The sequence below is a fragment of the Branchiostoma belcheri genome, unplaced genomic scaffold (assembly GCF_001625305.1).
Source record: "Branchiostoma belcheri isolate BF01 breed outbred unplaced genomic scaffold, Haploidv18h27 scaffold43, whole genome shotgun sequence".
Lineage (NCBI taxonomy): Eukaryota > Metazoa > Chordata > Leptocardii > Amphioxiformes > Branchiostomatidae > Branchiostoma > Branchiostoma belcheri.
The window spans coordinates 1,043,330-1,069,280 of record NW_017804054.1 but is presented as its reverse complement, the minus strand read 5'-3'; the positions used below and the strand labels follow the sequence as shown (position 1 = coordinate 1,069,280).

Sequence of the window (25,951 nt, the reverse complement as noted above, 5' to 3'; positions counted from 1 at the left end):
TTATCCATATACTTTTCATGTGCTTTTAGAGTTCTTTCAAATGAAAGCAACGTTTTTGTCTAAACTCCATCTCTTATCCATTATCTTCTAGTATCATTATCCTTTTGAATTCCCTGCTTTTGTTTTAAAATTGTTCCTTTGAGAGTGTGTAATCCTTTTGAAGCCTCGGTAGACTTATAACAAAGTGCGTGCGTTACCACTGGAAAATTTCGAATATTCTGGGACAACGTAGATGAAATGCGGTTAACGTTGAAGACCTCACTGTACAACGTTTTTTCTATTCCAACATTTATTACAAGGGCACAAGATCGGTGGCATGGCAGGATTCGAACTCGAGACCTCTTGGTTCCGAGCCGAACGCTTTGTCGTTACGCCACACGACCCCACAGGACCCCACTACACCAACATTGACTTCAACTCTGTCTGAAAAGGCAGTCAGATTGCGTAACCTGCCCCCAGGAACTCCATGTAGGCTGAACTTTACACTGGAACGCACCCAACACTTCCGCGGTGCGCGGTGCGAAGTCTTTGCGGCGACCCAACAAACTTCCCGGTCACGACCTTCCCGACCTACCGTCTGATGTAGACTAGCCTCCTGTGCAGGCCTTCGGGCGGGTGGAAGTTTTGATACTGTGTTTTGTAGAATTTTCAACGCGTTTTTTTTAACCCTACAACCAGCCGCCCAGAGAAGGTTTGTACCCGCCACGGAATCTGCTTGCATTCGGCACCTAGAAAGCGTGATTAAAAATCACTTTAGACAAATTGGTACCGTGGCGGGTACAAACCTTCTCAGGGCGTTAAAAATTCTACGTATCAAAGTATCAAAACTCCCACCCGCCCGGAGGCCTGCACAGGAGGCTACGCTACGTAGAGGTTGGGCAGGGAACTAGCTGGGTCAGGTTCCACTGGCTGTATTCATAAATCATATTCATAAATCAAGTAACGTTAACTTCGTGTCTACAGACTAGGCTAAAAGTCTATGTCTGCACGTTATGTCTGCAACAAATATCCAGGGCAAAGGCAGGCAGGTCATGAAATGTGAATAATTTCAAATCTTCATTTGCCAGCCTAGGGATTTAGCGCCTATATTTCCGTACCCTTTCGGCAGCCTCGCTTAATATATACTCCTTCCCACTTGGTCACCTAGCCTGTCCGTGATTTGTTGGTGTCCAGAAAAATTATACAGTTGTACAATTTACGGTAAGGGCAGTCCAGAGTCTTGTTTTAAGAGTAATATGATGCATTTGAGTAACTGCTTTTTGGCGTATGATGCATTGTCTGTAAAAAAAATGTAGCAATAACCTTCAGACCTTAATGTCTACATTACTCTGGATGAAAGCACAATGTTGTAAATCATGTACTTTCAGTGCACTGCCCTTGAAGTCAGGTAGAATTATACATAATAGGCTTTGTTAGGAAGTTTGTGCAATTCTATTGGTGTATGAGGCGCGTATAAGGGGACATATATAGCAAGAAATGTCAGACATCATCCTCTTTTCCAATCTCATTCTTTTAAACGCTTAGGGAAACTGACTTTTCATCACGGCCGACACTTACTGAAATCTTGTTGAGAGGAATTGTCGGCCTGCTGCATGTAAAACCATGCGTCAGAATGACGTGTTAAGTCAATTTAGTTACTTTGCCCGGGCATTACGGACCATTTCCTATGATGAAGTTGATGTACTTTGAAAGAGAATTGGCTGAGGTGCCTACATCAATGTTACCACGGGCTAAAGATGGGGGTTTCATGATCGTTGATGACGTGGTCATATACTGTGGTTGTTGTTAAAACAACATAGAAAATGCAGCCATCCTCTCATTGGTCGACCACTACTTGCCGTGCTACCATTGGTCAAACTGATAATTATGATGGACAGTCTGATCTATTCCCTTAGCTTTACAACTAAGGCAAAACATGATTGGCAGAAAATAAGTTTTGCCTATCCTCGCTGGGGATATTTGTAGATAACGTACTCAGCTTTAACTGAGGAAAATCGAGGATTGCTATAGTAACGAAGGGTCAAGAATACGTCATTGTCAAAACAGTCATACACGCAGTCAATCGCATTATGTATAAAATACATGTTGTTTTCTTTTCCTGACACATTAATAACACAGCAATTGTAATTCTGTTGTTTACCACATGGTGATATTGTTTTACTTATCTTATTCTATGCCCTGCATTATAGATACAATGGATGCCATTGCTTCTTCGCTTCGCTTGATTTCGCCATCTTGCCCCAGTGAGTCAAACTTTCGCCTTGTGCGTAGAAAAACGGACCGACCACCAGGCGACCTATGACCGCATCCGAACGCAAAAATGTCCTCTGCATGACAGTAATCACCAAGCTGGTGTCGTCTAGGTAGGAATATGGCACCACGAAGGAAAGAGACTGGTTGAAAACAGGTTTTGACGTATTCTCCACCACCTCTGTTCGTTTGCTCTTGACCTTGTCACTCCCACACATCAGGGTCACCTTCGCGTAGGTATCTGTCAGAAAATCAAAATGGCGGCAAGTAAATCAAAGCTCTCTCTCTCTGACTTTCAAAGGTAATGACAGTTATTACCGTTATGAACGGATGCAATGTATGATTAGCATCTTTCAAATGATGGAGTGACAGAGGATGGGCTACGTAATAATCATAGACAGTCCTAAAATACAAATTCAGGGCGACATACAAATAACAGTGTTTCAAATACCTTTTGTCCGCCATCGCTTTTGAAAAGTCAAAGAAATAATTGTGGGGTTTTGAACCTGTGTGATAACATAACGTTGCACAGTTTGTAGAAGACAGACTTGGTCAAACAATAACTGAATAGATTTCCAAACATAAACTAACAATCACTCTATGGACAGATACAGCCACGACACATTTTATGATTACAACCGCCATAACTGCCGTACCTATTGAAGTCACTGATTTGTCGAGTATTTTGAGGTGTTTGCACCGGTTGACGACCACAGACAGTCGGTCCAAGTAGGGCAGGTAGGCGAGGGACAGCTGTACTTCTCCGAGGTTACCGGTTATCTAAAAATCAAACAACGTAAAACACTTTACCACCGGCACTTGCCTGCAGAATCCATTTCCTCCAATATGATATCTGGATCAATATATTAAAACTGACAAACTATTTCCTTGTTTAGTATTTCGATCTGCGGGCTATCAAATTATAACGTGATTGGGAAATGATATATGGTTAAAATGTTCATTTTAAATGACGTGTTTCTTATTCGATATGAGGAACTGATCCTAACGGCCCGGGAACTGCCCCATTATTGGACCATTACTTTGAACCACCTGGACGGTTGGGTATGAAGTGTTTTGGGCGCTATAAATCGGTCATTTACCTTACTTCTTTTCGTGATCGGCGCTTTGACCGTGTTTCGTCCGGACAGGTCCTGATCAGCCAATGGGAAGAGAGCATGGCCGATGACGTTATATCTATGAGTCCTGTTATAGTCATATACAGAGATGCGCAGTACACACGTCAGCAGGTCCCGCGCATGCTCCATAACCTTCTCCAATGGGAACGCGAATTCATCCTCGAAGCAGGGATTACACGTATTTCGGATGACCTTTGACCTGAAGCAATGTTTTTCGTCCGGTAACAGACAGATGACGGCCATGGGGTCATAAAGTTTATTGTCTCCCTTTCTCGGCAGGTCACTGATTCTCTGCAAACGTAAAACAAGCCTGGAACAAAGTATTGAAAAGCGTGGTCAACCAATTCAACTCAATATTGTCAAAATTGTGTACAGAAAAATCATAGTCTAATGCAAGTACTGGAAGCCTATAATTGTACCTTTCTGTGATGGCGTCATAGTGTATTTTGGACCAGACTGTGCCTAACGTTTCTTCCTTGACGTCATCAGTGCTCCCCCGTCTGGCGTGAGCTATTTTCAGCTGTGAAACCTTCCGGTCCGTGTCAGCAGTCTCGTACAACGACGGGTCTAAAGAACCTTGGGAGAATGACAGCGGGACGGAAAAGATTAAACATTTGAGTATAGTATGTATCTCACAGCAATACACAAAAGACTCCATCCCTAAGGCGTCGCCAAAAAAGGAACTCTACTAACTCTATAAATCAAGGACAGAGTAGGGAACTACATTGTAATGTATAAAGCATTAAAAAGGTAACATTTGCAAAGCAAATGCATAATGTTTACCTTCGCGTATGGTCTGCTCTGTTAATTCTTACTCAAACAAATCCATATACACGTATATGGTCAGACAGGACACCTAACACCTATTCCTATTCCTAACCCTACATCTGCTTGGATGATGATGACGACAACGTACCAAGCGGCTGAACCGTCACGGGCTTGTGACGCACTTCGGGCAACATCGGGTTTACTCGGAAAGGTTCGTACGTCACGTTTTCAAGGGACAGGCCGGACCCGTTACTGTCTATGGAAATGGCGTCGTCATGATATTCCGTTTCTGAGAAACGACATGATATATTGGTGAATGTGATTTCAGAAGAAATGCTGCTGTAGACTAAAGCCTACTCTACTACTCTACTACTACTCTACTACTACTACTACTACTACTCTACTCAGCCTACACAGACTGAATTACAAAATCACACACCTTCGATCAGCTCATTCGTTCAAAGATTAGACACATTGGATTAGCTCATTAAACATCTTAGATAAGCTCATTCAAAGATTAGCTATTTCAAGGATTAGACATTCTTAGATTAGGCATTAGCTCATTCGTTCAAACATCAAATGCCGACTGATAATGTCTGCAATTGTATCGTTTCGTTTCGTAGCACGGTACTACCACTGCAGCGCCACCAAGCGGCGGGAGCTAGAACGACTCTTTCGACCTGCTATGTCATAAAATTTGTTGTGCCAAGGAAGTTTAAATTCATACATTGTATCTAATACAATTGTTAATAATAATAGTAACATATTTTGTATTGCCATTTTTGTTTTCTTTTGTAGACTTGTAGACTATTTCTCATAAAATCATAAATGACTGTTCGTTGCTCAAGACTATGTATTGTGCTACTAAATGATTTACTACATTTTTTTCAATTCTACAACGCCTCAATATTTGTTTCTAAACTTACTGGGTTGTACTGACGTGACACGATTTCCTCCAGGTACCCAGAATTCAATGGAAGAGTTTCTCCGGACGTGGCGCCCCCTGGCGTCTCGCGGCGTAGTTGCAGGAGTGCTCTCCACACTGCGCATCTCCAGATCGTCGAACCCGTCAGCCGGTTTGTATTCAGGACAGCAACAACAGCACAGTCTGCGAAGCGCCATGGCTGATCTGTCAAAGTAGAGGAGTAAAGCTTTGGTTATTTATCCCATTTAATTAGTCTGAAAACTGTCGTCTTAAAAAAAACGTGCTAAGGCCACACCGCCTTAATTTTATTTATGGATGACATCCGCGCGCGCATTCATTTTCGCCTGATCTAAAAAAAAAAAAGAAAAAGATCACGTCTTCCGAGGCTCTGGTCTGGCTTTAGGCCTGACCTGGCTTTAGTCCATGGTGGTAAGCGACAACAAAGCCGGTGGTAACTCAGGAGGATGGCACCCAGGCTACAGAAGCCCCACTACTCAAGAACTCATACGTACAGTGTCGATTCATAAACTCCGCAAGAAGCCAGCATGTGCGGGCTTGTCGTATACGTCGCTATGTAATGCGCCAAATTCACAATACATGTACCAGCTTTGTATTACTGTGGTTTAGTAACATTTTTATTTTTGGCCGGATTTTTTTTTTCGCCCGCGCGCATGCACTAGTTTGAGGGTCTTCGGAGGATGTCATCCATAAAATTAAATCCTTGTGGCCTAACTAATTTTCTATGGAAAATTTTATTCACTATACCACCAAGAGTTACAACACTCTAAACAGTCTATATGGTAAATTTATGGGACCCTGCTATCCAATTAATTTACCAGAAAGACATTCCGAATTTCTCTATGTGGTGAATTAATCGGATAGCACCCCTAACATCCCATTAATTTACCAGGGCGAAATTCACATTTCTCTATATGGTGGATCGATGGGAACTTACACTTATCCCCATAATACCGATTAGCGTATTTTTTTGCGTCAAAAACTTTTCATGCTAAATGAATTAAATGGGATAAATTATCAGATGAGTGAGGAGTGCAGTACAGTGTGTTTTGGCGGGAAACTAAGCAAATTGACTGACAGGCAGCCTGTATCTGGAGCGTGCTACCGGTAAACACTTCAGACGTACGTGTTGTAGGTCATGTAAGATAAAACTTCTTACCTTGACCTATGGACCGTAAAAACTGCAGCTCGTTATATATTCGTTTCAAATACGTATAACAATGTAAAAGGTACATATATCGTTAGGAATTTGACACTGTGGTGATTAAGAACGCAACAAAACAAAACAAAACAAAACAAAACAAGGTAATGTGTTTCATGGGGTTAGAGGTTAAATTTGTTTTTTCGTTACGACTATTTACTGATATATTTGTCTTGTTGTCCCTTTGTCCTGGATGGCATTTTAAGGGCATTCGTACCGGTCTCTGAAAAGGCAGAGTAGTCTACAACTTTAGAATAGAAGTTAACTGTACAGCAGTGCATACAATATTTTTTCTCTCTTAACCGTTTTGGTACAGATACTGTTTAGCCATTTATATGGAATGATGAATTATCTGCTGCCAAAAATATGACTTGGGGTGAAAAATACACATTTTATACACAACGTACTGCGTATAGCCTTATTGCGTAGTTTACTCGTTGTAAAGAAGAGTCAGTAGAGTATATGTATAATCATGTTTGTCTACCGGGTTAGCATTAAAAGGACATTAGACTCAGTTTGCCACTCCTGTGGAGTTGTTAGTTTACAAACATGGCGAACTCAGTGAACAGGTGTTTGTTTTACACAGCGTATGTTCAGGGGTGCCTGAGTATACAGTACAATCTTATGGAAAACAGTGCAATTTTACGGAATACAGTGCAATTTTACTAGTATAAAGTGCAATTTTACGCAATACAGTGCAATCGTATTAGTATACAGTGTATTGTACTGTATTCCATATAATTGCACTGTATTCCGTAATATTGCACTGTATACTCTGGCACCCCTGATGTTCCCTCCATTAAGACAAGGTGTGGCAAGTGTCAGGTACATGACCTTTAAAATGTGACACATGGCATTCTTCCTTGGATATACTGTACCCCCCCCCCCCCCTATTTTTATAGCCAAGCTACAGTGTCCGTGTATTTTGGCACAGTACATTTGCCTATCTTAATTCTGTATGTGCAGTAAACAAGCGGTGAAAGCGCTGAAAATAGCTTTGTCGCTACACAAACTTCCGATAGACTAAGTAAGGGTCTCACCGTTTGGTCATGTTTGCTATTTTTTTAAAGAATGGCGGCAATATAGGGTGTAATATCAGTTAAATACAAGTGGAGAAAAAATTCTAAACGCCCCATCGTGATTTAAAAAAAGCAGACTGAATACTTACTTTTTTCTATAAAGGCGAATCGTATATACACATTTCTATTTTACACATTCTTGCGGTGTATCCACAAAGTTATCGCCCCTGACAAAATTCAAGGACTGTTCTGATAGCATGTCCCGTTACCGCGGTTCAACATGGAAACCCAAACAGACAGTAAAACCTTTAATAAGCTCCGGGTAATAACTCATCTGTACAAGTTGGTTCCGGTTTGTATTGTCATGGATGGTACCCGTATTGTCGTCAAACGATAGGTTTTTACAATTAAGGTAAGGGTTTTCCCCAACAAGTTGCTAATAGGTAGCCCTGATGTGCAAACATTGTACATGTAGACCTGGAAACACACACCCATTGAGACATGTGCAAAGGACGATAAAAAATATCCCCACGGCTTGACCCATTGACCCCATCTGTACACCTGTTATGACGTACAACAATGGTGGCTGGCAGACTTGTAGGTGATGTTTGATAAAACATGCTTTATTGTATTGATTGTTAACGTATCGAGAAAAGAAGCACGGCGAAACTGAACAGAATGAAGTTGAAGATACATACCTGTTGTGGTTTTCTCCTTGACGTGTCCGCTTGGTTGCCGTCAGAGCTTGCGGATGTCACGGTTAAGAAAGTTTGGAGAAAGTTTCCGTTTTAAAGTGGTATTTCCTAGATTTGGGCAACGCGCCCTTCCGGTCCCTTTGTATTGTAAAGGCTGTCACGGTACACGGATGTGGTGTTACACGGCAAGGCCACGCTGGTGGCTGGTGATACCGACGTTCAGACGTGTTGCCCTTACCCTATAGGCAGGTAGGAATCAGAAAACCACGCTCAGTTCTAGTCCTGCACGTGTAACACTCGTCCTCTGGCTACAGCAGCAGACGCTGGGTCTTTCCCGCGGTTTGTAAATGACTGAGCAATCGGTCACGTTGCTTACCTGTAGTCCCTGTACTCACACATTTCCTAGCGCCCAGTCTGTGTTTGTATTGTAGGATGTTAACCAGTCTCGCGCCAGTTCGCAACAAAACGTGGCCAGCACTTGTGCAGTCTCAGTGCTCGAGTGTGAGCTAGACGGGTTAGGATTAGGTGAGATTCCCGACCGTGTCGCCACCGGACGTGCGCGGCGCCCACCTGTGCCCAGCCCGCCGGTAACGCCCCTCGCTCCCGCCACGGTGACGTGCGCCCTGAACAATCAATCCCTATGATGACGACGATCCGGTGATAGGAGTGTTGACACAACACCTTAGTTCTGTTTGCCTGTGTGGGCGCCTGACTACGTGCTCGTACTCAGAAATGCCGGTGCTTAAACCTGCTACAAAGATATCTTCCAGCGTACACTTTACCCGTAACGTAGCAACCGTTGCCATAGCATACATGATAGAAATGTGTTTGCTGTTTTCATGAAAGTTTGGGAAAAGCTGACAGGCTTTCCTTACCATGGCAGCAGGCATTTAGTAGGTTCACGGACGTCTTTCTTCGACGTCATATGACGTCACACGTTTCCAGCCTTTGTTCCATTGAAGGATAAACTTGTCAGATTAATCCAATTATAGTAAAATACGTCTTACTCGCCCATGCAAGACGTAATCAGCTGCTATAACAACCAAAAGCAACAAGTAATGACCTTGCTTTTATTGCTAAATTTCACTTTATTGTACGCATACCCATATTATACACGGGGGTAGAGTGTTGAACAAGGCAAAATAATAAAGGGCATAGAGCCATGCTTTTGGAAACGTGTAAACGATACATGTTGTCAACAGTGAGGGGGAACTTCCAAAGATCACTACAGCTAACCCGCTACCATGGCTGCAATGACATGCACGTGTTGGAGTTTCTTAGGAACAGAGTCAACGTAAGATATCATGGCTACCTTGTCTCTGAATGGTCTTGTTATGTAGAAAGTATGTAACAAATTGCACATAGTAACGGAATAGACGACAGGAAATTTGATGGTCGCCACGCACATACTGCGGCGAAGTAGGGTCATTATAGCTATGATCCACTGATATGCAAATTGGGACACCAATATGGCGGCGGACACAGTGATGACGCCTGTGCAAACGCTCTGTAGTTGTGTCTGTAGTTAAGTACTTTATAAATAGCAGCAAAAGGTAATCAAACTATCAAACAACATATGATCACACGGTATCGATGATTCAAACTTTTATTCAAATTTCAAACAGAACCAGAACAGATAAACATTTTTTTTAAATAACCAACATAATGGTGCATCTATCAGTATAAACCTGAGGGTGGTGTGCAACTATAACACTATGTTACCAAGATTGGGTGAACTTCACAACAAAACAGGGGGAACTTTGGTCCCAGGATACTTAAAAATAATTGCACAACCAAAAATGTACAATGGTAAAAACTGCACAATATGTTGAACTGGAAACACAACTCGAGAAACGCCTCCCTTTCTGGTTTAAATCACATCGTGCAAACAACCACCACTCTCATTTAAACTGACTGATGCACTAACTGTTGCTAACAATGCAAACGAACACACTGGCCATGTGATTGTCTTTCTTGTCCTTCAAACAAAACCATCTCACTTTAAGATACATGTACATGTACTACCATGGGATACATGTACCACATATACATGTAGCAAATAAACTGGCAAGTCCTATTGCATAGATGTTCTTCGGGCTGTACCAAATCTATTTCTTGGTTTCAGGAAAGATACACTTAGTTGGTACGTACACTTGTGGCACCTTGTCCTGATCTTCATAGTATCCTGAGATGCACATGCAGTTCTTTGAAACAGGAATATCAAATATACTGGCTCACTTAATGTCCTATTGATAAACTTTTGCTGGAACAAGAAACCTGAACTAAAAAGCATCCTACTCAACATCAAACTGAACTCAAACAACCTTACAATATTTGACTTATCTGCAACAGTGCAAGTCTTATTTGTATCTTACAGAAAAAAAGGAATGTACTTTATGATAGGAAACAGGAATAATAAAGATCTTATGTACAAAAATAGATATAAATCACAATACATGATCTGTTAAAACATCATAAGCTCTTCTGTCAAGATTGCTTTCACAAATTTTGCACTTAAACATGATTGATTGTTCCTTAAACTGTTCCTTAAACTAAACTTCTTGAGAGCAGCATTTCAACCTTCTCCCTGCTGTTTAACCTTGTAACAAATACAAATTTGTTGCCAAACGGCTACCTTGGCAGGCTAAAGGTTTTAAAAAAAGGTTGATTGTCATTGCTTATAACAATTCCCTGCAATGTTCCCAAGTGTTTTAAGATCAAATGCAAAGTTCACGATTCTAGAGGTAACTTGTATTGTTTTCTCAAGGGAATTATAGATTCTGTTCACCACAAACAAGAAGGCACTCGTCTAGGAACTATCTTTGTGCTACATTACTCAACACAAGGTTAACAAACGTCTTAACATGCAACAATGTGGTACAAATTGTGAGAAGATGTAGACTTCACTGAAGGTATCAAACAAAGAGTTTGGAATGTCGTAACTTCAGGGTACATTTTGTACTTCCAAAAAGCAAAACACTGCTGAAATAAATAATAGTTTACCAAGCTGACTGAGCTCTGCCCCTCCCCTGTACTGCACCTGCCATGAAACCTCTTCCTCGGAACCCACCCCGTCCTCTCTGTGGACACCCACCACGGACAGGGTACCCGCTCAGACCTGCACGTCCCCTGGCAGGGTGGGGGAAGGGCTGTCCTCTACCCCCGCCCCTGGGGCAGCCGCAGGCCATGCCTCTCCCTTGGGTGGGGTAACTTGGTGGAGTGCGGCACTGTTCACCGTAGTCCTGTTGGAAGTCACTTCTGTTGTTGTTGACTTCTGTACCCGTGTTTTTCTGGTTGTATTGTCCTGCAGACATAAAACCACCCGTGTGTGGGGGAGGGCCACGGTGAGGTCTAGGTGAGACGTTCATCAGTGGCCTTGGTGGGGTCTGGCTGTCTGTTGTCCTCTTGTTGTTGACTTCTGTAGCTGTGTCTTTGTAGTTGTATTGTCCTGCAGACATAAACCCCCCTGTGTGTGTGGGAGGGCCATGGTGAGGTCTAGGTGTAACGTTGTTCAACAGCGGCCTTGGTGGGGTCTGGATGCAGCCATGTCTGGGTGACGACAGTGGGGGGCGGCAGGGAGACATAGGAGGGTGTTGATGGAGTCGTTGAGGGGAGGTTTGCTGTTGAGAGTAGTGGGGTGGGGGTCTGTGAGGAGGGGAGGGGTGGGGAGGTCGGGTTTGGGAGTGCTGCTGGAATCGGGGGTAAGGCATGCGTGGCACTGGATGCACATGTGGTGGTCTACGGTTTTGGACCTGGCGTGGGCCAACACTGCTGTGATGCTTTTGTGGTCTAGGGAATACAGGAGCCTTAATCTTAGAGTCCCATCCTGGCTTGACTGCACTTTTGACCTGTGGAGAACTGTAGTTGTCACTTCTGCCCTGTTCCTGCCAGGGTAACTTCTGTCTCCATTCAGGCTTCTGTACTGGGTAACTACGAGAGTGTAGACCAACCTGTTCTCTCATGGGCACTTTCCCCTGCATACAGTTACTGTTGTTGTCTACTGCACTGCCATACCACCCTGCCGGTGAGACAAGACTGCTGTCATTTCCAACTCTACTCTTCTCCGGCTGCCTCTCTGTGTTGACAAACCAGTGGGGATTGCTTTCCTTCTCTTTGTACAGTTCTCGGTCTGATCCTGTGGGTGAGATGGGGCCGATTCCCTCTTCTTTTGTTGGGGGAAGAAAATCACAGTCAACCTGAGGTGCAGCCATCTGTAATACTTCTGGGCTGTTCTCACCACTTCCTGATGTCGTGTCGCAGGGGGAAAAATCGGCACCACGATCCTTGCCTGGACCTACAGCTCTGTCACTTAACTCATTCTCCAACAGGTTCCTTCGCACGGCCCCAACACTTCCTACAGCATCACTCTGTCCCTGTGAAGGGTCTCTGTTGTTGGACCCTGTGACATCATGAAACTCCTTTGCATTTGACCTTAACCTTGGATCCACAGGGACACGGTCCTGACCACCAGACGTGGCCGTGATGTTAACACTATGAGGTTTGTTGCCCTGATGTTGGTTTGCCATCTTGACTGGTGTTTGTTCTGGCTGTGCGCTGCAGTCCAAACACTTCTCTCTGTGGCTGACCAGCACCGGGGCCTTCCTCAGGGTCTCCTCACCTACTCCTAAGGGTCAACACCAAAGAACAGTGTTTGTTAAATTTTCAGCTGTATCACATAAAGATTTCCATTTCAGATTGAGATTGCTGTAGGTCCATTTTTGGCAACACCTCGTTGTTGGAGCCAAATAGGTAGCACTACAATTGAATTCAAAACATTCTGAAAAATCTGGGAATATTCTTTTACAGTATTTCTGCAGTATGGTTCTTGCAGGAAGCGGAAAGACCTTTCTGCTTTGGACACAGAAAGGGAAATTTTGTACATACACTTGTATTTAAATATGTTTGTTTTGTAATTATATTATTTCTCATCAATTCTCTACTCACTTTGTGGGTGCAAATATGTACTATGACAGTGACTATGTACTTGACAGTGCTACATTAAAGGTTGCCCATGCACCAACCAGATTGCTCTTGACCATGCACTAGTTGTCTTTAATACTTAAAAGGTTGTTAGTGACCATTGAGACAGCAAATAGTCAAGGATGCAAATGTCTCAATGGTCTTGACAAGAGTGGGGGCCACCTTACCAGAAGTCCTTGTGTTGAAAACCTTCAAGTCCTTTCCCAAGAGAAGCAGTGGAAGAAGAAGAACACAAAATTTACACCTCAAGCCATTTTCCACACTATTCCATAGATGTACATGCAACGGGCAAGCAGACACACACGCACAGACCAAAAAAACAACATAATTCCTGTTGGCACATCTGATTTTCATCAACAACTGTTCACAAAATCCTCTAAACAGTGTAACCAATATGCAACTTTAGGGATTTCATTATACAGGAAATACCATCCTATAATGGCACTAACCAGTAGCATATGTAGCTTGGCTGACACCACCTGCTGGAATATCACTGCACTGCAGGGTTAGGTTCCCGGGAGTGGGAGAAATGGGTTGAGGGGCACTCCATGCTTGTTTCACCGGCATTGGGTCTGTAAAAAAACACGAGTCTTGTTCAAAGTGAACTGGCATACAGAGGTAGACACATCACGCATCAGGCAACTGGCATTATTCCCAAGAATGCGATTTTACTCCATCCTTCATCATACACAATAGGAACCATAAATTCGACACTTACGGTCACACCATTAAATCAAAACCCGGGGCTATTCAGTATCATAACTGTGTAGCTCATCATTGCCAGTGTTTAACCTGTTCCTGATGTACTGTACTTGCTTGCAAAATGATCTAGATTTCTGAAGGAGAAAAAGTCCCCAGCTACATGTTCAAAATGACCTCCCATGACTTGTGCGTTATCAATACTGGTTACTAATTTCATGACCTTGATGTTGCAAAGTTTCCTCTACTAGGATATCTTTCTAACTTTTGTATGTTGCTACTTTTGGAGTGTAATGAACAGTTTTGCATACTAGTACCCAGCTGAATTTGAATTGGTAGTGAGGGGGGTACTCAAAAGTGTTTAAGTTATGGTTCCTGACATCAAATTTGCATGGTTAGTAAAAACAACACGCCATGTACCACCACCTGTGAGACATAAGCTGTAAAACATTAAATGCATTTAGTCAGCAGCATAATGGAAGCAAAAGAGAATGTTAGTAAATGTTTGTTGAGTTTTACAGCTGTGGGGAAACTGTTACCAGCCAGTTAAAAAGGTGAGGTTTGTTATGCTGCTTAATTCTAATCCAATTAGTGTAACATGTTAATGTTATGTTAATGATGAAGTTCTGCCATGGTTGTGTCTCATTGCTTATTGCCAAGCATGCCCTTTGAGAGGGCTTGGTCATGCCAATAATTATGGAGCCAAATTAAACCCAGCTACCAACTACCTAAAACACTCAGCTGTGTGAGGAGTGCGGAGTCAGCAAGATTGCCTACCTAGCGTGAGAGTCAGTGAGGAGTGGAACAAAGAGTTATAGTTTGAGTGGTGTGCAGATCATTGGATGAACATGCCATCTACAAGACCTTGTAGTTGTACACTGTAGCAGTGATGACGTTTGCATCGGGTGCAATCTCGTCTCATCTCTGGCAGCATGACCACTGTCATCTCCCTCGAGAAATGGCACTAGTGTTTTTACAGTATCAGCTTGATGTTCCAGTTGCTGTGTACATTCCCAAGCAGTGCTCTTGCTTGTGAAGTTAGTATGTGGGCAATGTTGATGGTGAAAGAGTGGCGAGTCCTTGGTCTCTGTGGCTATTTGGGCATCAACAATCTTTGGACAGTTTGGATTTGTTGAAAAGTCTCTGAGAAACTAGCTGTATGGAATTTCTTTCCTTCTATCTGACATCATGCCCATCATGGAATAAGTTGCTTCATCAAATGAAACCTGCGACTAGATGGGCCCTACTAAAAGATGTTTATAAAACTTTCCTTCACATTTTGTCTAGAGAGAAATGTCCTCTTCTGCCAACCCTTTGCACATAACTAGAAGAAAAGACCGTCAGAATCTTATGTCTGTTTGGCTCAGTAGTCTATGTTGTTCCTCAATCAATACTCGGAGTGTTGTTTCTTTCACTGTCAAAATCATTCTTTGTAATCTTGCCATTTGCCTATTAACCATATTCTGTATTTAACACAAACACATAACATCAGATTAAACTTGAAGCCTGTAGGGCCAGTTTAATGTTTATCACTTGTACTTTTGCAAAATGTTCATGATTCAAATTGAGGCATGTTTATAGGAGCTTTTTCATGAGCTTGTGTGCACGAGTATAATTTACTTGACCTATAGGTATTTGCTCTGTCCATGGTGGATATGCTCATACCAGGTTACAGCAAGCTCTAACTCCTCCCACTGTGCAGGTGATGCCATCTTCCTGGCAACCTCCACTTTTGTCAGATATTCCTCTACTTCTTCATGGTCTGTGGAGATCAGGGTGGCAATGACATGCTTGACATAGTCGGCTGGAGTCAACGGTCTGTTGTACAGACTTTTTGATTTAACCAGATCTTGCACAGTTGCATCAACTTGGCCTTTCTTTTTCGTCTCATTTTCTGGTACCTCCAGTCTATGGTCGTAACTTGCTTCACTGTCTGTATCACTTGTGTCTATTATTTCACCATCTTCAATGCTACTATTGTCACTACTTATTTGCTCAACTTTCAGGATGCGAAGCCACGCCCGAGAGGAGTTGTACTTTTCTGATTTGGAGCGGTATTTGTGCAACTTGCTGTATTTTTGTGAGTTGTTATTTTCCTTGTGATCACAGTAAGAGTCTGAAAGGGTAAAAAAGGAAGCTCAAAAAAGCAGGCAAGCTGGAGAGTTGAGACAGAAACACAAGTACACAGTAAATAAACAGTCCCCCAAACCCTTCTTCCAAGTCACAAAGAAACATACCCTCTTAGATTTTCATACCAAGACAACCCATTTGTTAGGGCATGACGATAAAGGTTAGACTTAGAGATCCAGGTAACGCAAAGATTTTCTAAAGAAATGTGATGTTCTGACAAACATAGTTACTTAAACTAAACTTTGATGGTTTATCGACTGTCTTTGCAAACAAGTATGTTAACTACTTGTACCTTTTCTGATTAATTAAAACCAAAATTCTACATTCTTACCTTCTTTTTTTATGTTGCTGTCACCCCTCCGTCTGGAGGATTGCTGCCCCCCCTCCTTCCCTGTTGATATCTGTTCAAAACTTCCTCTTCTTGTCATGCTTGCTGAAATATCAGCTCTATCCATGTCCCTTCTCACACAATCTCTACTTTGTTCAGCCATCCTTTCCTTGTATCTTCTATATATATGACTGTCGATTTCTGGCGATCTTCTGGCCCTTTCCAACACCCTATCCACCCATTCCTTGTTCTTTTCCAACAGGGCGTCTTTGTCCTCTTTGCTTCCCAGTACCTTCTCTGGCGGTCTTGTTGCCTGCTCCAGTATCTTGTCTACCCAATCTTTGTTCTGTTCTAAAAGAGCGTCTTTGGCCTCTCTGTCAAGTACAACTGGCTTTGCCCTACTTTCGGACTCAACTTCTTCAAAGTTCAATTCTACTTTTGCTTGACTTTGTTGTTTCAAATTTTCTTCACTTTTTGATTCTATTTGAACCGGTTGCTTCAAATTTTCTTCACTTTTTGATTCTGTTGGAACCGGGTGCTTCAAATTTTCTTCACTTTTTGATTCTGTTGGAACCAGTTTCTTCAAACTTTCTTCACTGTAACATTCCTCTTTGACTACTTGCTTCAAATTTTCTTCACTTTTGGATCCTGTTTCATCTTTGATTTCTGGATGGATAATATTTTCACCTTCCGTCTCTGCTATGACTCCTTCCTCCAAAACATCTTTAATTTTTGGCTGTATATCTGGTTCTATTCTCTGCTCAAAAATTTCTTCACTGTTGACTTCTGTTTCAACTTCTTGGTTAAACTTTTCTTTCCTTTCGCATTCTGTTCCAACTTCTTGGTTAAAAACATCTTCGCTTTTGGATTCTGTTTCAACCTGCTTCAATTTTTCAATTTTGCATTCTCGTTCTTCTCCAATTTCTTGTTGAAAAGCGTTCTCACTTTTTGACCTTTCAATTTGCTCAAAACTTTGTTTCCATTTTGCTTCTGCTTCAGATTCAACGTCTTGCTTCAAAAGTTGCTTGCAGTTTCCTTCTACTTTTAGTGGAACCTCTTGGCAAGAATCTTCTTCGCTTTCTGATGTTATCTCCGGTGTCATTTCCAACTCGTCAGGCAAATCTACATCCTGACACATAGTTTCTTCACTCGAGTCTGTCGCATACTCAACTAAGCTGCTAAGACTTTTCAACACTCTGGACCCATGCATGTTATTCTCTGTATCCCCCTCCACTGTATCCATAGGAACATCACAATTGTCTGCAGATGGCTCGACCAGGTTTACTGCTTCGTTTGGCTGAGGTACAGGTTGGTCTGAGAGAGGTGCTGTGTATTAAAAAGCTTATTTTTTGTCAACTGCTTATGATTAGACATAAGTGTCAGTTAGTATGCTTTACAAGCATTGATTACTGTTAATGTTGTGTTGATAGTTAATATTTTCTTGTTAGTTTATCAGTACATTTTTATACTAGTCAGACTGTTGGCTTAGACATCACTACCTTCATCATGGTTTTTTGTTCTACATACAAATTTGCAAACACAAAGAAATGTTAGTATCATTGACTGGGACAGACATTAAGTTCCAGATTGTACTGAAAATAACTGTCAACAAACAACAAACCTAATTCTTCTTCACAATTATCAACATAAACCTTCCACCCAGGGCTCACCAGAGTATGCCATCCATACAATAATGTTTTGTATGGCTTCAAGTGTAACAAAACATGGTGGGCCACTTACCATGTTGTGTTTGTGGGCTCCTTTCCACAGCTACAACTACCTCCACTTCCACAGCATTGTCCTGGAGAGTGCCAGGTCCACTGTCCTCCAAGCTTCTCGCCATTGTCTCAGCTATTGACAGTTTCTTCTTCGGAGCTTCACTTGCTGCATTGTTGTTCTGCATGTCGACCATGTGGACATCAGAGTGACACCTCGGGTCATTCGGGAACACATTCAGGGCAGATTCCATGTGCTCATCATCGCATCTCGCTCCCATCAGTTGCTTTGGTGTCATCTCTTCTTTGTCCATATTAACTGGCAATCCCATAGATTTATTGTGGGTGACAAAGTCCTTGACAACCTTGACAATGGCATCGCCCTTTCTCTGAAGCAATATTTCCACAGGATTTTCACCACATCCTGTATCTGTTGTAAAAATTTTAGGCGCTTCCTTCTTCACCTTTAAACTTGCCTTTGTCATGTTCCATGCAGATGATGCCAAGATTTCCTGTTTTGCTGCCCTCAACTTTTCCAGGCTTGCAATGAGGTCCTTTCTCCTTATGTTCTTGAACATGTAGTTGGGATTGTAGCCTGAGGTAAGGTTCAACTCCTTCCTGAGTTGTAGTATCTCGTAGACTATGGCACCCCGTGTCATCGTAGAGATGTGTTTATCAGTGGGCTTCTCATCTTCTTCCTCATCAGATCCAGGCTGACACACAAACTCTTCTTTCAACCAATCTTCGCTCAGTCCTTTGTTGATGGCAAGTCTCTTGGCTTCTTGTTGAAGACTCTCAATGTCCAGGCGAAACAGATGCCTGTGCACTCTGTCTGCGTAGTCAAACTTTACCATTTTTCCTGTGGTTAGAAAGAGAACCCTCTCCACAAGATCTATCTTTTCTTTTGACATCAGCTTCTTTTCCTCACTGCATTGGTTTGGATCTCTGCTATCTTTCTCAGTACACTTCTTCTCTGGGCTAGCAGCTTTTCTTGATTTTCCTTGACCCTCTGTATCATGCTTCTTCTCCTGTCTGTCGTGGGAGGCATTGCCTTTTCCACCTTCCTGTTGGTCATTACTTTCACTGGACCGATTGCTTCGAGACCCTAATCTCCTCTTGGACCTCCTCTCTGGACTGCAACTTGAAGAATTCTCATCTCTGCTCGACCTCTGGTCAGAACTTCTACAGGTCCTCTTTGTCCTGTTCCTCCTGATGCGTGACCGGCGACACCGGTCCAGCTGACTGTACGCCTTCCTGGGTCGCTCACTGCTGTCACTGCTGCTGCTGCTCGAGCTTCTCTTCCTACGCTCAGGCCTCTTCCTTCTGTAAGGACTGGTGATGTTCATGCGGGACCCAGGGAAGACATTCCGTCCAATGGCAGGGACAGAAATACCCGACCTCCTCGCTCTTGGGATGGCTTTGCCGTCTGACCTTGCACCCTGAGGTGAATCCTTGGACTTACTTCTAGATCGGTCTCTTTGCCTACTTCTAGACCGGCTTCTTCTTCTCCTAGGTGACTTCCTAGATGTACTTCTTTTCCTCGTAATAGGATTCCTGCGATTCCTACTTTTTGTTCTATTCCTCCCCCTGGGCAGGCTCCTTGACCTGCTGCGAGTCTGGTTGACTGTACGACTTTTGGACTTGCTCCTGGATCTACTGAATGTGCTCGAGGAGGAGCTGTTTCTGTGGGTCCTCTGCTCCCTGGATTTGACATCTTTCACTTGTGCAGCTGTCTGTTGAGAATCTAGCTGCTTCTTGGTTGTTTCTTGTACATCATTCCTTTTCACATCTTCTGCACCCACCTTCTGTGCAGCTTTTAAGTAATCTGGCATCAGTAATTTACCGCCACTGCATGCCTCTTTCGAATGACCTTCACTTGTAGTAGCTTTGTGTCTATGACTATGGTTTACTTCTGATTCCACACCATTGTTTCCCATTATCTGCTGATGCTGTCCTTGGTCCTGAATCTGCTCCGCTTGGCTGTTGTTGTCCTTCTGTTCCTTTGCAACACCCTTTCTTGGAGGACTAATATTAGTTGCTCCTTTTGGAACAACATGTCTGTACTGCATGAGTTCCTCATTGTCATCTAGCCATGGGTTGCGGATCAAGTTTGCTCTGTAGAAAGAGTCTCCCTGGTTGTAGCGATGGTGGGTTGGCACTATGAGCGTACCTGCTTCTTCAGTATCTGTCTTCTTTCTACCTGGACCATCAAATGCTGCCTTCTTCGTGTTGTCATTCTCCCCTTTCTCTTCTTTGCTGTGTTTATGTGTGTTAGTTTCACTTTTTTCCATTTCAGTTGCACCACTTTCACTATTCTGTCGTTGGGTCTCTTCACATTTGTCCCTCTTTTCTTTCTGTTCTTGATCCTCCCCTTCATGCACAGCAGTATCACTGTCAAGGTCCATCATAACATTGTCATAGTTGTCTCCGGTAGTCTGTTTTGTGGGAGACCATTCTGCCATTTGGGGGCTTACAACTGCATCGCTGCGAGTGTCATCAGTTTTCATCTTTTTGATCACTTTTGTTTCTGTACTGCAATCTTTATTGTTCTCCTTGAGGACATTTTGATTCTTGACTGTTATCTTTAAGGCAGAACCAAATGGAATCCCCGACCTTCTGGGCCTCTGAGTAGTTGCCAAGTCAACTGTTTCCAAGTCAGTGTCCAGATGGAGACTGGCAGTTGCACTATGAGAAGGTCCCTTGTTCTTCAAGTGAGCAAAAACGCCACGTACCGGCCTCTTCTTGGGAAGAAATGCCTGAGTTGGGGGTGTCACACTGGTCTTCTTCACTTCATTACTACTTTTTACACTTTCACCAAGGGTCTGTGTTACTGCACTGTCTTCATCGTTCTTTGGGGTCACTGCATTGGAAGGTTTCTTTACAAGTGGGATCTCTGGTTGTTCTGCTGCTTTGTCCTCCTGTACACTTTGTGAGGTAATATCAAGTTGTTTACCAGATGAAATGTGGCTTGTAGTAGATTCTGTCTCAACAAAGTCTCTCTCTGGAATGGTCATACTGATAGAGTCTGGCGACTGTGGAGTCTCCATGGGAGGGGTTCTGTTCTCGATAGAGGACGTGTTGGACTCACTTGACGGTTGCCTCCTCCGAGCAAGTCGTGGGTCCACCGGGATGGCGTTGTCTACAGCGCTCAACACCTGCGATGGTGCCTCTGCAGAGCGACGACTTCCTACGCTGGCATCATCCGCAAAGTTGCTCTGTTCCAAGACCCCGTTCCGTTGTCTCCCCCTCCCTTCCGTGTTAGGCACCACACCAGAACTGATATCTCGGAATGGTTGTTGCATAGATGTATCTTTAACCCTTGACCCTGCTTGTGACCCGTCAGTTATTGTACTGTCCTTGCCCTGCTTGTCCTCACTCTTTGGTTCGGTCTTCTTCAGGGTGTTTTGATCCATTTGCTTCAGGGCTGGCTTCTCCAAGTTAAAGACCTGAAAGTCATTATCAAGTAACTCATAAGGCTACTACTAGTATATGATCAGCTTCATAAACCTTGATAGTGCAGAGCAAGATGAAGACCTAGCTCCGGAATTTTTTGCTTGCTCTCAAAGGAATCATATCATCCAATGTTTTCTACTGTTTCTGCAAGAAGTCTTTGAAGAATTTGCCACTACTCACCGATAACTCATTAAAAAGAAATTGGCTGTTTACGTGCCTCAAAATTTAAACAAGGAAAGTGGTCTGTATCATACCGAGGTGAAAACATTGGTGTTGAAGCTGTTCACCAGAGAGGGCAGTTGGTCACCAACATCATAGTCATCGTGGACAAAGTCATTGTCCACATAGTCAGTGGTGAAGGGCTGTTTCTCTGTCAGAGGCATCCCTGTCTTCTCCTTGCTGGAAAGAAACATTATATTTTGATGCAAGGCCAAACAGACATTGTTTTATATGATAAGCCTCCTGAAGAAGACTCTGATAAAAGTCTGCATAACAGTCAAGTATTAGCAACATATCTCAAATAAAGAACTACATTTAAAGTCTTATCATATTGAGACTAGCACTTTCCACAGTTTTACAGTTTCTTTTCAATTTTTTCAATGCCTGATTTTTTTTATATGTCTAAATCTCTGTTCAGCACAGCTGAGCCTGTCATTTTCTCTGGATAAAAATCTGGCTCACCTGTTTTTCTTGTTTTTCTGTTTGGAATGTGTAGAACTTGAAGGTGGGAGGACTTTGTAGGACAGAATGGCAAACATCTTTCCATGGTCACTACATGCACCAAGTCCTGTTGAAAAGATGCACAAAAACATACATCCAGTCAAACATATCTTGCCATGTGGATACAAATTCTGAACAGAAAGAAAATCACAAAGGACAACTTATATGTTATCAATAACATTTAACCACTCAAAACTAATGAGCAGCACCAAGGAAGAGGTACATACAACATTTAGACACTAAGCTACAGTAACTATTATAGGTAGATGGTAAACAATTAGAACTAACCTAAGTCTTCAGTGAACTTGCAAGAAGGTATCAAGAAGAGTTTCACTGGAGCTGGTGCTCCAGACACAAGTAAGGTTGACACAGTTGCCTGGAGGAAAATAGCGTTGCAATAAACTACATGTAGTCTACATAAAAATAGAGACAGAATGTATGTCCTTTTTAGTATGTGTATGTGTATGTGTGAATGTTAATCAAGAATAAAAGACTATGTCACAAAACTATAAACAAGAAATCAGAGAATTCAGAATTTTGGGAACTATGGAGGGAATTGTATGATATAATTCAATCGGGTATTACACCACTACCTAAATTCCTTCACATATTGCCACTTACTCCCACCCGGCATGTAATGTGTGTGTGTGACATATCAATCAACTGTCATGTCAAAATCCCCTCCCACCCACCATGCAACCAAAGCTACTTGGAGCAAACACACAAACCCACAACTCAGCCACCCAAACCAGTACTTCCAAACCCAGAAGTAATTATAGAAGATCACAGTTACTAGCTTGCATACAAAAGCTTTGACTTACAGAGTTACTCTGCCTGAGAAAGGCACAGAATCTTGCCATGGTGTCCCTGCTCTCCTGTACAGGTCTCACCACCAGCACGTTGTACCTCCAGCTTTCATGTCTCACTGTTGGATCATAGTAACGTCACATTTAACACACATTCAGCAACTTATTCACATACTGCAGATTCTCAGACTGGGAATAGGACAAGCAACAAGTCTCTTAAAACTTATCACTTTCATGATATACTAGCAATAATGCTCTGAGATGACAAAAACTCATCTGAAGAAATAAGTTTTTCATCTGTTTTACAACTTTCTGCATAGAAGATAGGCACTCACATCTCTTGTCCCAGGCCGACCCTACATTCTTCAGGCACTCAGGTGGGAGGACGTCCCTCAGACTGGACAAAGACATCTTGGAGCTCACTCTCACCACCTTCGTCCCTCTGGAAAGAATGTCATTAAACTATTCAAGCCTTGAAACACAAGACATTGTTTGTCTATGACATTCCTTGAATAATCTGTCAAATATTCGGTCACACATCAGTTGAAAGGGAGAGTTAGTAATACACTGTTCATAATAACATACAAAAGTAACATTATGTAGATGTGCATACTACTACATTTTGTACTATGGAAAAACAAGTATTAACTGCATTTCCCTACATGTCTTGCCAAGTTTGTAAACTGGTACATTCCGTAACACGCCACTTTAGTACTTGGAGTTGGCAATTCTAATCTGGCTAGGGATCTTACTGGTTTGAGCATTTGCATACTATAGTGGCTCTCAGAAGAACTGCAATACCTTTAGTTCTGTATTAATAAACGAGCCGGACAGCTTTACTCTGTTTTGTACACAGTCTTTCTTTAGTGTGGAATCATAAATATACCGGGATATTCAATATGCACGACACACAGCGCCCCTTCAATCAGGTAGACAGTCAAACATCCTGTCTGACTACAATTTCTTTGAAGCAAGTTCTCTTGAAGTCTGCAGTAGCCAAAACAACGGCTGTATTTTGAAAACAACTCCCCTGACTTTTACCTGACAGGTACCTTTGAAAACAACATTGCGTGACGGTCAAGGTGGAAAGTTGTGTTGGGAACAATAGGAATGTGAAAAGTATATAAGTCTTCTTTTGAGCTCACTGACTATTTGTCTGGATGTTTACATTTTCAGACAGAAGACTTGCAGTTCAGTTCATGTAAATGCACGTAATCATTGCAAAAACAACGTAGTCTTGTTGCAGATGAATTCGGTGTAACTGAAGTAAAAGCAAATGAATGTATTATAAGGAGTCTTTCTTTTATTCATGTTATATAGCAGTATGATGTCATTTTTATTTGGTTGTGTAGTATGTGCAATGTTGTTGTTATGTGTAACTGCTGTGGAATCCGGGAAGATTAGTTGCTCTTGCTGTTGCTTTTGCAACTGATGGATATCTAAATAAAGCATTAACTTTATTAAGTATCAAGTATCATTGAGCTTGAATCTTGAAAACTACATTTCAAACTTGCTTAAGAATATTTTCAATTTGATTTGGCCTGGTTCTGATACTTACAAGCTTGGCACTTTGCAGCCTTGACCAGCCAGGAAGTCCACTCGGCCAAGCTCTTTGTCCTTGTTGGTCAGTGTGCCTGACCAGGCTATGGAGTACGTGACCATCTTCTCTCCAAACGGTATCAGTCTTCGGCCTGATGCAGGCTGCTATACAAGGGGTCAGAGAAGGTCATTCTGTGCAAGCCGGATGTCTGCCTTGCTAAAAATAACACTAAGGAAATGACCATGACAATACCAGGAACACAGAACGTGTTCCTTTACTGTGTTACCTAAACAAAGATTCCATTTGAACAATTAATGCATAGTGATGTTTTCCTTCAACTAACTTACACGTCACAGTAAAGTACGAAATTACCATGTCCTGGTAAACACGAGTTTCTATACAGCATGAGCATATTCAAAGTGGGCTTCAGGATATGCTAACAGCTTTCCATCCTTACCTGCTGTTTTGTGACGGGTGTTACTGGCTTGCTGATCTTGGCAACTTTTGCTGGCTTAGTGCTAGTGACCTTCTGACTTGCCTTGTTCTTATAAAAGATGATTGCATAGGGGCAGCAGTGTCTGGGTCTTGTCAGAGGTTTGTGGTCAACCTTATTGAGTTCATACAGGTAGATCTGTGAAAAACACCAATGTCACGGAACTTTTAACACTACCACATGAAGAAAGTGGTTATATCATAATGAAGAGAGAGGAACAAATCTGTAGAGCTTTAACTTGAACCATGCAAGACAATGTTGGCATTTGAAAAAAAAAAATTAACGGCTCTCGGTGCCAAATGTGCTGATGTTGACACATTGGTGCACCAAATCAGTAGTGTGTTTTTGGTACACAGAGAGATTAGCCTAAGAGGCTCGGTGGGCGTCACTCCACCGTACAAGTGGGGAAGTCATGTAAAGTGCCTTTGCCAAGAGCACAATGTCTGGCCACGGTGAGTATCGAATTCGGGACCTATTGGTTCCAAGTCCAATAACAATGTTGGCATCAGCCAAAGAAAAAAAATAAGCATAATGAGAACATAAAAAGATTGCTTTTTTAGTTCAATCTCATTGAATATCTTTCAAGATCAAAAACTACTGTCTCTACATTGTGTATAGTAATCATACTGTTCAATGTTTACATTGGTGACTTGAATATCAGACTCTGTAATGCTGAAGTAGGTTGTTATATACAATATAGGTGGTCTCCTTGTGAACCACCTTTTTTATGCTGATGATGTGCTAAATACGTCCAAGCCTGAAAGCTTCGCAAAAACTTTGTGAATATTTGTGAAGAATTTGGCTTTCTTAATGATGTAGTATTTGATGTAAACAAATCGTGTTGTATGTATTTTCCAAGTGCTGGTATGCCACTTCAGCAACCTTTTCCCCATTAAATTGTATGGAGAATCTCAGAAATTTGTCACTTCATATGTTTACCTTAGTATTCATATCAATGACAAACTAAATGGCAATGACTACTCTTGCCCAGATAAGAGGTCTGTATAGTCGTGCTAACACCATAATACGTACAGTTGTTGTTCTCATGTTAAAAAGATGTTGTTTACATCTCATT

At 42.3% G+C, this 25,951-nt stretch overlaps 2 protein-coding genes across 3 annotated transcripts in view; both read right to left on the bottom strand.

The window, feature by feature from the left end:
* Nucleotides 1-2,044: 2,044 nt before the first annotated feature.
* Nucleotides 2,045-8,918, bottom strand: LOC109478369 (synaptotagmin-15-like). 2 transcript variants are annotated; one of them, XM_019779897.1, is made up of 7 exons: nucleotides 8,016-8,918; nucleotides 5,081-5,283; nucleotides 4,303-4,443; nucleotides 3,806-3,962; nucleotides 3,351-3,696; nucleotides 2,907-3,030; nucleotides 2,045-2,491 (listed from the first exon to the last, which is right to left on the bottom strand). In XM_019779897.1, the coding sequence occupies exons 2-7, from the start codon at nucleotides 5,274-5,276 to the stop codon at nucleotides 2,184-2,186; spliced, it is 1,272 nt and encodes a 423-aa protein (XP_019635456.1). In that variant the 5' UTR covers nucleotides 5,277-5,283; nucleotides 8,016-8,918; the 3' UTR covers nucleotides 2,045-2,183. The 2 variants fall into 2 exon arrangements, with proteins under 2 accessions (XP_019635456.1, XP_019635457.1); XM_019779898.1 differs by lacking the exon at nucleotides 4,303-4,443 and having other exon boundaries at nucleotides 2,046-2,491.
* Nucleotides 8,919-9,633: 715 nt separating this feature from the next.
* Nucleotides 9,634-25,951, bottom strand: part of LOC109478316 — a 31,218-nt gene continuing 14,900 nt past the window's right edge. Inside the window, exons 7-16 of the mRNA XM_019779801.1 lie at nucleotides 24,841-25,014; nucleotides 24,402-24,547; nucleotides 23,179-23,285; nucleotides 22,859-22,962; nucleotides 22,326-22,413; nucleotides 21,999-22,104; nucleotides 21,572-21,716; nucleotides 17,890-21,310; nucleotides 13,442-13,564; nucleotides 9,634-12,636 (exon numbers count right to left, since the gene is read on the bottom strand). Of these exons, the coding sequence (XP_019635360.1) occupies nucleotides 11,012-12,636; nucleotides 13,442-13,564; nucleotides 17,890-21,310; nucleotides 21,572-21,716; nucleotides 21,999-22,104; nucleotides 22,326-22,413; nucleotides 22,859-22,962; nucleotides 23,179-23,285; nucleotides 24,402-24,547; nucleotides 24,841-25,014 (6,039 nt within the window). The 3' untranslated portion in view covers nucleotides 9,634-11,011. The remainder of the gene's footprint in view (nucleotides 12,637-13,441; nucleotides 13,565-17,889; nucleotides 21,311-21,571; nucleotides 21,717-21,998; nucleotides 22,105-22,325; nucleotides 22,414-22,858; nucleotides 22,963-23,178; nucleotides 23,286-24,401; nucleotides 24,548-24,840; nucleotides 25,015-25,951) is intronic.

Excerpts from the sequence above, each read along its gene's own strand:
- LOC109478369 (XM_019779897.1), bottom strand. The coding sequence starts at position 5,276 with ATGGCGCTTCGCAGACTGTGCTGTTGTTGCTGTCCTGAATACAAACCG. Across the intron at positions 3,031-3,350 it reads CGATCACGAAAAGAAGTAAG|ATAACCGGTAACCTCGGAGA; the intron begins GTAAATGACCGA and ends TTTGATTTTTAG. Across the intron at positions 2,492-2,906 it reads CAAATCAGTGACTTCAATAG|ATACCTACGCGAAGGTGACC; the intron begins GTACGGCAGTTA and ends ATTTTCTGACAG.